The 14,493-nt window shown below is 33.2% G+C and overlaps 1 protein-coding gene across 2 annotated transcripts in view; it reads left to right on the top strand.

Moving 5' to 3' along the window:
• Positions 1–14,493, top strand: part of SCLT1 (sodium channel and clathrin linker 1) — a 247,538-nt gene that overhangs the window by 66,417 nt on the left and 166,628 nt on the right. For both annotated transcript variants that reach the window (XM_059924260.1, XM_059924259.1), the window contains exon 5: positions 2,752–2,807. In XM_059924260.1, coding sequence (XP_059780243.1) covers positions 2,752–2,807 — 56 coding nt within the window. The remainder of the gene's footprint in view (positions 1–2,751; positions 2,808–14,493) is intronic.

The following is a 14,493-nucleotide window of genomic DNA, read 5'->3' as shown; positions in this document are numbered from 1 at the left end:
CCCTTTGGTAACCATAAGTTTGTTTTCTACTTCTGTAAGTCTGTTTCTGTTTTAAGTAAGTTCATTTGTATCGTTTTTTTTTTTTTAGATTCTACATATAAGTGATATCATATGTTATTTGTTTTTCTCTGTCTGACTTAGTTTACTTAGTATGATAATCTCTAGGATCATCCATGTTGCTGCAAATGCATTATTTCATTCTTTATGGCTGAATAATATTCCATTGTGTATATGTACACCACATCTTTTTTACCCATTCATGTGTTGATAGACACTTAGGTTGCTTCCAAGTCTTGGCTATTGTAAATAGTGCAGCTATGAACATTGGGGTGCATGTATCTTTTTGAATTAGAGTTTTTGTCTTGTCCGGATATATACCCAGGAGTGGGATTGCTGGATCATATGGTAACTCTGCTTTTAGTTTTTTAAGGAACCTCCATACTGTTTTCCAATTTACATTCCCACCAACAGTGTAGGAAGGTTCCGTTTTCTCCACGCCCTCTCCAGTATGTATTGTTTGTAGCCTTTTTGATGATGGCCATTCTGACCAGTCTGAGGTGATACTTCACTGTGGTTTTGATTTGCATTTCTCTAATAATTAATGATGTTGAGCATCATTTCATGTGCCTGTTGGCCATCTGCATGTCTTCTTTGGAGAAATGTCTATTTAGATCTTCCCCCCATTTTTTGATTGAGTGGTTGTTTTTTTGCTGTTGAGCTGTATGAGCTGTTTAAATTTTTTAATTGATAAAGAAAACAGAAAGCTCTCTTTTGCACAAATGGTATTTTGCTTTTATTTTTAGGACTAGTGAGACTAAAGTTTCTGCTGAATTCACTCTCTCAAAATTGCTATAATGACATGTGGTTCGATTGTTGTAAAATGGAATATCTAGTTATCTTGAAATTAAACTGTTTTAAATTTTAATTTTTTATAATTTATCTGATTCATATGTGTCTTTAATCAGCTAGTTTACTAAGGTGTTTAACTTCATTTTTCCATTTGGCATTCTCCATCTAAGAGTGATTACTGGATTAATTTCAAGAGAGAGGAAGCTGTAGCAGAAAGCCTAAGGGGCAAGAATAGTTGCTACTTTTAGAGAGAAAAAAGATGTTGACAGCTACTTCTAAGAACACTTGCTCACATAGATATTATTGAGTAGCAATAGTTCTTAAGACTTATCTTATTGACCAGTCAAAAAATAGTATATCTTGAAAGCAGGAAAATATTCACAATAATTCTCTATATGAAAGTTTCTTCCAGAAAATGTAAATAATAGGGGAAAATTTGCTGATAAGAAAGGTACTGCTGAATTTTTGTTTTCTTTCAACGATTGAATGTTTTGAAATATTTTACAGTAAAGAATCTTTAGTGTTACTGTAATGATCCACCCTGAATCCTAGTTAATGCATATATCCTACCTAATTATTTGAATAATATTTTTCAAGATACGCTGACATTTTTGCAATTTTTAAAGATCGATTTTTTTAGAAATAATTACAAAATGGGGATAATTGCTACAATAAAATCCAAACCTCTTAGTCTGCATGGCATTCAAGCAAGACCTGCCACCTGCCTTTCCAGTTTTACCTCTCATTGCATGGCTCCATGTGTGGTCAGTTCTCAGTTATCTGGTAGTGAATTCATTCATTTTGATTTAATTGTGATTCAGGCACAGCAGGGACCTGGGAAAGGTTCACCTTTCAAGCCGGCTTTGTAGTTATAATTGGCTGTCACTGTTTTCCTAGAGGAAGCTTCCTTGAGCTTCTCTAGTTGAAACGGAGAGAGAAAGGTTTAGAGGATTGCCTGTTCCACCCTTCCCTTGCCAGGTTCACTCCAGGATTGGCTCTTCTCCTTTAGCCTGGGGTACCCAATCAAGAGTAATGGACAGATCATGAATTGATTGCAGTTTTGTTGGAAGTATGAGTTTACATGGCCTCCTTCGTGATCTCCACTTGCTCGTTTACTCTTACTGAGAACTGACGACTATGCCTGTGTCATCTAATATTTCTTGCTTCTTTGCTTTTACTCATATTTCACCCTACTTGAAATGCCCTTTCTTTCCTGTTGAAATCTTACAATCCCTTTAACCCCTCAGAGAAAATTAAAAATACCTTCATTTCATTCCCTTTACAGTATATATTTTATTTGTATTGGTATTTTAGTTAGTGATTTTTTTTTTTAACCATCTTTCCTACTAATGTATGTGTTAGTGACCACATTGGTTTACTGTAGCAGCCTTGTATAGTGCAGAGAGTTTATACAACTCAAAAAGGTGGTCAGTCAGAGACTGAATGAATTATTGCTAAAAAAGATCTTTATTTGCTTTTTTCGCCATTAACATTTTACTTTTTGAAATTCAAACACTTACATGGACTTCACCTAAACTAAGATGAATTACGATATATATTCAAGGTCTAGGGACCATTGGATATCTTTTATAGTGACATATTAAGGAATATCTTACATCTCTTTTCCTGTAAACATCTCTAAATATAGGAATTACATTTTTAAATATTTCTTAATATGTTATATAAAATATTTTTACTTATATTCTATTCAAAATGTTCTATTACATTCTGTGTATCATTAAAATATCTATATTTAATATTGCTTGTTAGAAGTGAAGAATAATTATTTCTTATCTGTAGACTGGTGTTATAGAATCTGATTGCTTGCCTATGAATGAACTACTTAATATAAATCTAATTGTCTGGAAAATGTTTTTCTGCAACCATATTTTATTCTTTCAGAAACAGATGGGTGAGATGAAACTACAACTTGAAAATGTCATCAAGGAAAATGAAAGGTAGATCAATTAACTACTCAGTATCTTATTGTTGTCTTAGGTAACTTTTATTATTGTTATTTGGTATTTTATTCATGGAGTATACTGGTTATGAGTGTGGACGCTGGGGCCTGATTTCCTTTTTGACTCCTGGCTCCATTGCTTATTAGCTATATGACCTTGGACAAGTTAACCTCTTTGTGCTTTAGGGTTTCCTCATCTATAAGTGGGAGATAATAGCAGAACCTATTTCGTAGAGCTGACTGTAAGGGATAAAGTAATTGCTTAAAATAGGGTACATAATAAGCACTTTATAAATATTAGCAATCATGAATAGTATAGTATAGAATATATATTATATTAGGAAACATACTGATAAAACGGAAACCTATCAACCCACCATCCAGTTAAGAACTAAAATGTTATCAGTACTGGTGCACTTATCCATGTTTTCCTTCCCTATCCCATGCCCCTCCTTCCCTCTGCCAGCAGTTAATACTGTCTTGAATTTTTGTTTATCGTTCCCTTGCTTTTTAAAATTTTTGTAGGTATGTGTATTCCTAATGATATATTATTTAGTTTTGCATTTTTAAAAACTTCCCAAAATAGTATTATTTAGTCTTCTGAGACTTACTTTTTTCCCACTCAATATCATGCATAAGCAGAAGAGTTTCAGGGATGGGTCATAGGCTATGTGAATATTCAATTTTGCAATATATTGCCAACCTAATTTCCAAACTGGCTATACCAATTTACATTCCCACCAGTGATATTTATGAGTTCTTATTGATTCGTATATTTTATCAGCACTTGCTCTTACCAGGTTTCTTAATTTTTGTTATTTTGAGTCCTAAATGGTATTTCATTGTGGTTTTAACTTACATTTTCCTGAATACCAATATGGTTAACCATTTTTCACGTATTTATTTACCCATGTGGTTTTCTCATGAAACGCTTGTTCATTTCTTTTTCCCATTTTCTCTTTATCTTTTCCTTAGTAAATTGTCAAAGTACTTTATATAATCTGTATTCTGAATATTTGTTAGTGTGCTGATCAGTGTAAACAGTAACCATCATAGGCACTTCAAACAAGAAGGGATTTAGTCACTTACAGTTAAGTACTATGTATGTAGGTAAGATAATTGGTTTTAGAGTCATACCTTAGAGGCTGAGATTCTGAGGCCAGGAATTTATGCTGCTGCCACCATCTCTGTAGCTACCACTACAGCATCATTTCCATGGCGTTGAAAACTTGACACTGGAAAGTGGGGCGTGGGATACTCACTTCAAGAGACACTCATGTCTATCAGTTTTGCTTGCCATCTGCTGTACCTATAGAAGAATGTTCTCAGCTCACTTCTGCCTTCTATATCCCCTTCAAGTGCCTGTCACTGGTGAAACTTTAATCCCATCCACCACACCAGCTGCAAGGACATCTGGGAAACATAGTTTTAGACTTTCAGCCATTATGAAAGATGCTGGGATATGGAAAGGGATGGGAATGAATAATGAGTGCCAATGGCTCATTCAACATGCTAGACAATAGGTATGTTTCAGATATCTGTTCCCAGGTTGTGATATTTTTGATCAACAGAAATTTCTTTTCTTTTCTTTTTTTTTTTTTTTTAATTTTGAGATAGTTGAATATATCAGTCTTCTTTCTTATGGTTGTTGGTTTTTGTGTCTAACAAATCCTCTCTCAGCCTGTGGTCATAAAGATCTTCTCTTACATTTTCTTCTAAAAATGTTCAGAGTTTTATTCTATCCCAAGTTTAACTTTTAAAGGTCATGCAACTGGACTGAGACCTGATATATCTTTTGTTGTCGCCTTACAAAACAAAACCAAAAAATGAAGAAATACATTTTTTTTGGTTTTAAATTCATTTAAAGGATAAGCTCTTTTTAAGTTTGGCATTCCTTTGTTTGCATTCTTCTATGTAAATCTCTTAATTGGATTTTCAGTTTTTCTCATTTATTTGTGTTTTTTCCCATGGGAAAGTTTTTCTAACTTTAACTTTTTATGATTTACTGTTCTTTCTCAAAATAATTATTAAAAAGGCTATGATGTTGCTATTAAAGACTATTGCTAAGACTTTTGAATCACCAGTGTATGTAAGTTAAGTTTGTATTTTAATGTATTGGAGATAATACAGTGTTATATGGTTGAGCTAATGATTTAGTTGTTTCCTATATTTGACTCCATACTCTTCCTTTTATGTCCAGGTCTTTTGAAACCAGTCTTTTAAAAATCTGCCTTTACCTGTTTAATAGTAGTGCAGTCATGGCTCATGAATGTATTTATTCTTAGTATAATAGGGAAATGGGAAAAATGGATTCTGAGCTTATTAAAAGGCACTTTTAGTAACTCGAAATGTTATCAGGTTTTAAAGTGAACTCTATGCCCTTAGGGCAACATCCTGCTTTTAATTAAGTATTGCTGTTAAAGACTGCAAAATCAAGAAGAGCTTATCATTTTTAAGGAAAATATCTTAAATATGGTCAAGTCTGAATAATGGAAGCTAGCAGTGGCATGGATTATACAATAGTATGCAATTCCACATTATTGGGTTTTGGAAACATTTTAATACATTTGTGTATAGGTGAGTATTTTCTGGGAATTGATTACAAATAGAAAATAATGAAGTCATTTTATAAAATGAGACTTAGGAAGAGGTGAAAAGATACTCATTTTATCATCCTTCCCATTTTTAGTTTATTCCTTTAAACTCAGTTCATGTTGAGAATATAGTGTTTTTTATTTTGTTTTTGTCTCATTTTTTCTTTAATATCATATTTCCTCCTCATAACTTGCCAGAGGATGAAAATTGGATAAGATAATTAAATGAGTGAATATATATACAGCACTTCCTGGCACTAAGAAATACTACCTTTTATTGTTATTATTTTTATTTTATTATTGAGGGTATGAAAGACATTATTTGTTGCCTCCATAAGAGCTATTTTCCCTTCTTTCATAATTCATATAACCCTGATTTTGTTCCAGTTGCATTGTGCTCAGTGGAGATGAGCTTCTTCCACAATCTCAGGTGATAAGTCTTTGATTATAAACCAGTGCACATTTCTTTTTGCCAGGAATTGGTCTAAGTATGAACATGTGACTCACTTGTACCCAGTGAAGTATAAGGGAGAGTCTGTTGTAGAGCCTCTGGGAAAGCTTTTTCTCCCTGATAAAAAGAGAGACTGGCAAGAAGAAAACTTAACCTCCTTCCTGTTCCTTGTCATTTTAGGAAGTGATATATGTTGAAGCTGCTATAGCCATTTTGTAACCATGAGAGTATGTATCAGAAACACAATGAGATTAGAAGAAGGGAAAGATGGGGAAGCCTTTGGTCCTTAAATTACATTATTGAACTGCTGAAACAAATCTAGAGCCACTTGCCTTCAGATTTAATATTTGGTGAGGTAATAAAACATTCATTCAATCATTCACAAATATTTATTGAGTACTTACTAAGTACCAAACACTATTCAAGTTTCTGGAATACATTAGTGAATAAAACAGACAAAAATCACTGTTGCTTGTAGTCAAAGTATAGTAACTAGTACAGAGACTTAACGGCATCTGTCAGGGGTTCACAAACTACAGCTTGAGGGCCAAATCTGGCCTGCCACCTCTTTTGGTAAATAAAAGTTTATTAGATCATGGCCAGACTTGTTCATTTGTGTATTGTCTATGGCTGCTTTTGCTCTACAATGATGGAGTTGAATAGTTGAGACAGAGACTGAATGGCTCACAAAACCTAGAATATTTGGTATCTGGTCCTTTACAGAAAAAGTTTACTCTTCTCTGATACATGTAGCTATCTTTTGCTGCGCAATCTGTTAACTAGTCTTTGGTTCAACTGTCACCAAAAAGCTTTTTTGAAATTTATAACCGTCTTTACTTTTTTATTTAGGCATATATGTAGCTTTAGAGCACAGAAACAGCAAACTTCAATAAGAGTATAAAGTTAGTATTTAATAAATTAAAACAATTATATTTAACATATTATTTATTTTACTAAGTTTGTAAGTTTTTGTTTTATGATAGTCTAATATATTTATCTTTTTAAGATTAAAACTAAATATTTATGATTTAGAAGATTTCAATAGCATTATAAAATAGAATTGTTTTTAGCACTATTTTCATTGATTTGTTCTTATTGACCAATGATAATTGAATAATAAACAATAATATAGATCAGAGTTGTAATTTTAGATTTGATTTCACCATCCCTAATTATTATATCATTAGTGTATGTTGATAATAGCCTATGAACACAATATAGTCTATTTGAAATTTGGGAAGAAGGAGTTCATGTGTATATTTATAAAAATAGTAATAAAGCCATTATTTTTCAGTACTTGTCCAAAAATGGTATTCTCTACCCCAAAACTTTATTTATATAATAGCAAAAGGTGAATATATTTGATCTATTTTCCAATGAGAGAGTGAAAAGATATCTGTGGAATTACATGGTAAACCCTGCTGTTCTGATGCTAATTTACACCATTATACTGTGAGGAAGACCATCCCCAAAAGTTCACCCAAATCCTAAGCTTTCATTATAAAGTTTAATATTTCTCTTTTTAATAACCTTATATAAATTCAGAGTTACCCTGATTTCTGTATATGTCTCTGTTTATAATAAGTCTGTGTTTGTATATTTACATACATATATGCCTCTTACCACACCCTCCTTTGATGACTAGTCTCCAGTCACACTGGCCGTCTTACTTTGGCTTTCTTAAAACTGGCAAACCAGTTTCCACTAGAAGACCTTTTACTTATTTCTTCTGCCTGGAATGTTATTCTCCAGACCTACACAGGACTGTCTCCTTCTCTTCAATCAGGCAGGCATTCCCTGACCACATTATCTAGCACTGTTCCTCCCTCCCCAACTTTCTGTTTTCTATTATCCAATTTTATTTGTGGTACCTGTTACTACCTGAAATTATTTATTTGCTTGGTTATTATTTGTCTTATCTACTAGAATGTATCCTTCATGGAGCAGGGCCCTTGTTTATTCTGTTTACCACTGTATACCTAACACCTTTGAACAGTGCTTGATACATATTAAATGCTAAAAAAAATTTTTTTGAGTGGATGATTGCAAATATTAAGAACATAAACACATACATATATTCATATTTGGCTCTTTTTGCTTCAAGAAATAGAAACAGGTCATTCTGAGTAAATGGGAATGTATGATAAGGAGGAACATGGAATACAGCTAGAACTGGGAAACAATTAGGACCATCTCTGAGGATATGCTCCTCTTATCAGTTGTCTCATACAGCCTTAATTGTCCCCCTCAGTAATGGCACCCCTTTCCATATAGCAGCTGCTCCTATTCTTCCAACCAAAAAGCTGATTCTCTCTGTTCTTTAGGTCAAATCCTGAAGGTACCCATTCTTGTTGGTTACTAATGGCCAACACTTCTATTTTCAGAACACTTCATGCCAGTCAGCGTATGATACGGCTGCCCTTGAGAAATATGCAAAACTTTAGTCTAATCATTGACTTCCCTCTGTAAAAAATAGCCTGCGCTATTCCCCAGAGCATGGGTTATGGTCAAGGATTACTTAAGTCTGTGCATGGCAGACGGTGTTAACTATAACATGTCCAATATATACATTAGATTGTAATTGTTGAAGGTATCACTCTGGCTGGAGACATCAGAGAAGGCTTAAGTGAGAGGATGAAGTTTGAACAGAGTCTTTAAGAATGAGTAGGAGTTCATCAAATGAAAAATCGTATGTTTATTAAAATACAGATCATTTACTGTGGTTATATCTCAGCGTATTTGTATAGGGGAATTAGGCATAAGGGAGCAGATCATATAAGATCTTATATGCGCTGCTAAGGAATTTAAACTTGTCTTACAGATGGCGTAGGGGGCTCTTCAAGGGTTTTAAGCAGAGGAGGAGGGTGCACTGTTGAAGGATTGAATTCAATTGCATTTAGAACTTGAAAATTCCAAATTTTTCTGGAAAGAATATATATGATTCATTGTAGGAGCAGAAGAAGGGAAGCAACAATTCTAGTTATCAGACTGTTCTGTATGAATCCCCAAAAGAAACACTACACCATGGCAGGGATGTGGATACCTTCACTGAGGAAGCTTGGACTTAAGGATGAAAAATGTCTGTCAGGTGAGGGAAGGCAGGATGAAAAATGTCTGTCAGGTGAGGGAAGGCATGTAGAGAGGTTGTACCGGCAGTTGTCTAGAATGTTTTCTAATTGTTTGTATTTGTCTTACTCTATCTTCTCTCTTACTCGACTGTAAGATTCCCTAACACTATTTCCCGTTCCCCTATTTTAAGATCTACAAAATTGGGATATAGCCATAGTGAATGGCATGTCAAGATTAATAAGCAGCAATTTTTATTTTTAATCGTATGAATGGTGCATCTTACTATCAATGATAAATTCAATTCAAAGACTGGTTAGAATTGTATTTGATTTGTCTTTGTCACCTCAGAGATCAAAACTTTTAGAAAGTCATCTTGGCCAAAATTCTATTGCCTATTAATGATAATTAGTTATAATTTCAGGACTGCAGTTACTGGCTGGGTGATTTTCCTGGTATTAATACTTTAATCTACCTGGAACTCAGTTTTTTTTTTTTTTTTTACTGAAGTGTAGTTGATTTACAATGTTGTGCCGATCTCTGCTGTACAGCAAAGAGACTCGGTTTTACACATATATACATTCCTCTTTCGTATATTATTTTCCAGTATGGTTTATCACAGGATATTGAATATAGTTCCCTGTGCTATGCATTAGAACCTTGTTGTTTATCCACTCTAAGTGTAATAGTTTGCATCTGCCAACCCCGAACTCCCAGTCTATCCCTCTCTTTCCCCCCTCCCCCTTGGCAACCACAAGTCTGTTCTCTACATCTATGAGTCTGTTTCTGTTTTGTAGATAGGTTCATTTGTGCCATATTTTAGATTCCACATATAAGTGATGTCATATGGTATTTGTCTTTCTCTTTCTGACTTACTTCACTTAGTATCATAATCTCTGGTTGCATCCATGTTGCTGCAAATGGCATTATTTCATTCTTTTTTATGGCTGAGTAGTATTCCACTGTATATATGTACTACATCTTTATTCATTCATCTGTTGATGGACATTTAGGTTGTTTCCATGTTTTGACTATTGTGAATAGTGCTGCTATCAACATAGGGGTGCATGTATCTTTTAGAATTATAGTTTTGTCCGGGTATATTCTCAGGAGTGGGATTGCTGGATCATATGGTTCATTCTATTTTTAGTTTTCTGAGGAACCTCCATACTGTTTTCCATAGTGGCTGTACCAACTTACATTCCCACCAACACTGTAGGAGGTGGAACTCAGTTTCTTTTTTTTTTTTCCTCCATGCAAATTATTCTTTATTTCTCCAAACACTCATACTTTCTTAGCATTCTGTCTGCTCACATTTTCCAACAGCCTGAGAAAACCACCCACATCTCTATACATTAAACTTATACACATTCTTAGGAACCGATTTAAATATGATCTTTTCTGAAAAATCTTTGCACATTCCATTATAGTATTTTTATACCTTGGTTAGGGCATTTATTACTTTTACTTTGGATTGCAAACACTTGCTTATGTATATGTACATTAAATCATTAAAACAAGAATTCAAATCTGTTTCATGTCTTCTGTTACTTAAATAAGTCTTTTTTTTATTAGTTATCTATTTTATACATATTAGTGTATATATGTCAATCCCAATCTCCCAATTCATCCCCCCCAACCCCGCTTTCACCCCTTAGTGTCCATACGTTTGGATCTCAGTTTCTTAATCTATGAAATGAGAGATTTGGACTAGATTTCAGTTTTATTGTTTATATATTTTTATGATTATAGTTAAGTGCTTGTTAAATATCTTTTGAAGTAATACTGCAAGTGGTAAGATAGAAAAATAATAAAAACCATAAGTAACAACTTAAAAGGAATAGATATGTAGTAATTTAATGTAAAGCATCATATTATATTTTAAGATAATATTTATTTTCTTAAAGACTTTTTATCAGGAATATCTTATCCAATGAAATAGTCAACAGGAAGAGGTCAGAAACACTGTTACTTTTTTGATTTACTATATTGTACCTAGCATAAAATATAGTACAAACCCTCTTTCTTTCTAGATTAATAGATGGTCTGCAGATTGAAAGAGGCAATGAAGTGGAGAATCATAAGACATGCATAGAATACTTTAAAATTTTTTGACTTTGACTTAATGTAAATGTGCACTTATTTAATCTTTTTTATATAATGCCTAAGATGGTTACTTTGAGTAAGCCTACTAATTGTAGTTCTTTGTTGTCTTTTATACATAAACCATAAAGATAATTCATTCTTTATAATTTCCAGTTTCAGTTTCTTTGGAAGAGTGAGAACTTAGAGATCCTTTTGATCTCCTTTTGATCCTCTGTGATTTTATACATTTTCTGACGTTTTATAATTATTTTACCTACCTCTAATTCAACAGCAGCTATTTAACAACTCATCTTTACTGAGCCTTTCATATTCAGTTTAGGTTTCATAGAAAAAAAACCCAGCTCTTTTGTATTTTTATTTTTTTCACTTTGGGTCACATTTAATTAAACTGTACAATTATAATAATAGTTTATGGCAGGTATAGTAGATTGGCTTAACATCTGTTCCAACCTCCTTTTTGTATACCTTCTTGTACTGCAAAGGCTGGAAAACTAAAAATTAGTTCAGGGTAGGAATTAGGTTCTGCTAATGATAAACACATGTAAGAGACCTAAATTAGGAGATAAGTAGGAGGAGAAGCTGTGTATGAGAATCTATTTTTGTGGATGAGAATCTAACAAGTGTAGAGTGGCTCTAGAGCCAATAATTCTGGCAGCTGCTTCTGTCAGAGCTAAGTCAGGGTGTTCCTGCAGGCAATAGCTCTGGCAGTAACTTCCTGACACCAGGATCTCAGCTAAAGAGGTGTGATCCTAGAACCAGTAGTTGGTGTAGCCACTTCCTGATTGTCCAGCTTCCTAATTGTGGTCTGTATATCATTTCTGTCAGCAAAACAGTTCTGCAATTAACTAAACCAATAAGATTGACTTTTTTTTAGCATTTGCACTAGAAAATAGAGATCAGCTAGTTGATGGTGACTGCAGATAAAGCACCTATGCAGAGAAATGTGGTGCTACTAATGTTATTAATAAGGGTAACACTATTTACTTCTACAAAGGTTTGTATGATTTCTCTTCATTTCTCCTCTTACTATGAAGCCAACCAAATATGATGGAACTTTCTCCTCTTTATTTTCTTACAGTTCTTACGTTTTGACTTGATTATATATTTGAATAAATACAGCTAGGACCAGAACTATCTTACTATCCTGTACATAATATCTCTTCAAATGTTTGTTGAACTTACTAAAATTATTGATATCTAATTTTCAAGATTTGTTAACCATACATAAAAAATAATGCTTTGAAAAAGACTAATTCCTTAAACCTTTGCAGTACTTAAATGGCTTTATTTTCTCAATTATACTGCTAAGATCTTTGGAGAATTAGATAACATGTATTTACTTAGTATTTATAAATATATTATTGCAGCTAAATTATATTTCAAAGAAAACAAGGGCAAAAATAAACAGGAATGTAAAAGATATAAAGAGTAAAGAACAAGTTTGAGTATATGTGTGTATATTTTTCTGTTTATACTACTCATATATGAATCAACAGGAATATACTGTGTTTTTCAAGACCCATGAAACATTTACATAGACATGGGCTGCAGACCCTCCGCACCACATACATACATATAAATTAAACATAAATCACACCTACAATAAATTAGAAATAACAAGAAGTGAGTGTAAAGAATTTCTTCTAACTACATTTTCAACTACTGAGATAAAGAGGAAAGCTAAAATTAAAAACTGCATAAAATAAATAGCATATCAAACTAGTGAGATGCAGCCAAACTAGTACTCAGAACATTTTTAATTAACTGAAAATAAGTTAGATAGTTTTGTTTACAGTGATGGCAACAGACTCCTTCTGAGAAAACTAGAGAATCTGGACAAAAACTAGAAAATCTTGACAAAAATTTGACAAAAATCAAATTTGTTTAAAGTGAATTGGATTCAGTGTAGAATTGTAGGATAAAGACCAAGAAAAGAAAGAAATCCAGGGATATGAGCCTGCATTTTGGGTTACTTTCCCTTAAATATATCTCCCAATGTCAGAAGAGGTGAAGAGAGGTTGAAAACTGAGCAGAGCTTGAAACGAATTCATGGAGCTAGAGAAATAAAAATTGAAATTCAGGCCCATCAAACTTCTGGGTAGGTGGCTCAGGAACATCCAGGCTTTGAAGTAAGAGTGACTCCCCCAAGTTAGACTAGTCCTGAAAAGATCTAAAACATGACTCTGATGTTTGATACAACATGATGTTATAAATGACATGATCAGGGATTGATAATACCCCTCCCCACCTGAAAAAAGAAAAGGAAGACTTTTAGAGGAAGATAACATCATTGCTAGGCCTCAGAATATCTCTGTACTTTTTTACTTGTGATATCTGGCTCATATCATAAAAAGAACTGGTAATGGGAAGATTGAAGACAGCATGGTTAAAAAAATCATAAAAAAATAGTATACAATAGAAGCAGATCCACGGTTTGGTCTTTAAAATAACTATGCACTATGTTCAATGAAATAAGACACAATTTTGAGAATTTCTATAAGAGAACTAAAAACTCTTAAAGAACCAAATAGAAATTCTAGAACTGAAAATTGCAGTAATAATGGAAATCAGACATAACTGAAGAGAGAATTAATGGAATGCAACCCAAGTCAGAAGAAAATATTCAGAATGAAGGTCAGAGAGAGAAGGGGATAGAAAATGCAGAAATAAATAAATAAATAAATAAATAAATAAATAAATAAATAGTAAGAGACATATGGGAAATAATGAAAACAGCTAAAAGTCATATAGCTTGAGTCCCAGAAAGAGAGGACAGAGAGACATCAATCCACAGATTAAGAACACACCATGCATTGTAAGCAGGATAATACAAAAGTACTGTACCTAGGTACATTATTATAAAATCAAAGAAAACCAAAGAAAAAGAAAAAGCTTAACAGCAGAAAGAGCTTATCTTCTTATTATCTAGCTGCAATAAGATATTAACTGACTTCTCAACAGAAATACTGGAAATCAGGAGACAGTGGAATATTTTTAAAGTGCTGAAAGAAAAACTGTCAATGTAGAATTCTTTACCCAGTGAAATATCCATCAGAAGAAAGGTCAGATGAAAAGAAATTGAGAGCATTATCATTAGCAAAATTAAGGAAAATCCTAAAAAGATATTCTACAAAAAGAAAATAATCCCAGAGGAAAGCTTAGAATTATGGGAAATGGTGCCCATGGGAGAAAGTCTAATGAACATCAGCTATTCTAAAACAATAATAATGTCTCTAAAATATCTGTAGAGAATTAAATATAAGGCAGCAATATCATAAATTTAGGGAAAGGGCATTTGGAGTTAAAATATTCTCAGGTTCTAGCATTACCCAAAAGAAATATAATACTAATTTATTTTAGAGTTTGATAACTCAATGATGCATGTTTTAATCTTTAAAAGTAAAGCCAACTGCCAACCAAGATAATGTAACTGCCAACCATGTAACTGCCAACCAAGATAATAGAGT

This window comes from Balaenoptera ricei, chromosome 5, assembly GCF_028023285.1.
Source record: "Balaenoptera ricei isolate mBalRic1 chromosome 5, mBalRic1.hap2, whole genome shotgun sequence".
In the NCBI taxonomy this organism is placed as follows: Eukaryota; Metazoa; Chordata; class Mammalia; order Artiodactyla; family Balaenopteridae; genus Balaenoptera; species Balaenoptera ricei.
The sequence above is the reverse complement of the archived record's forward strand: the minus strand, read 5'-3'. Positions and strand labels throughout refer to the sequence as shown.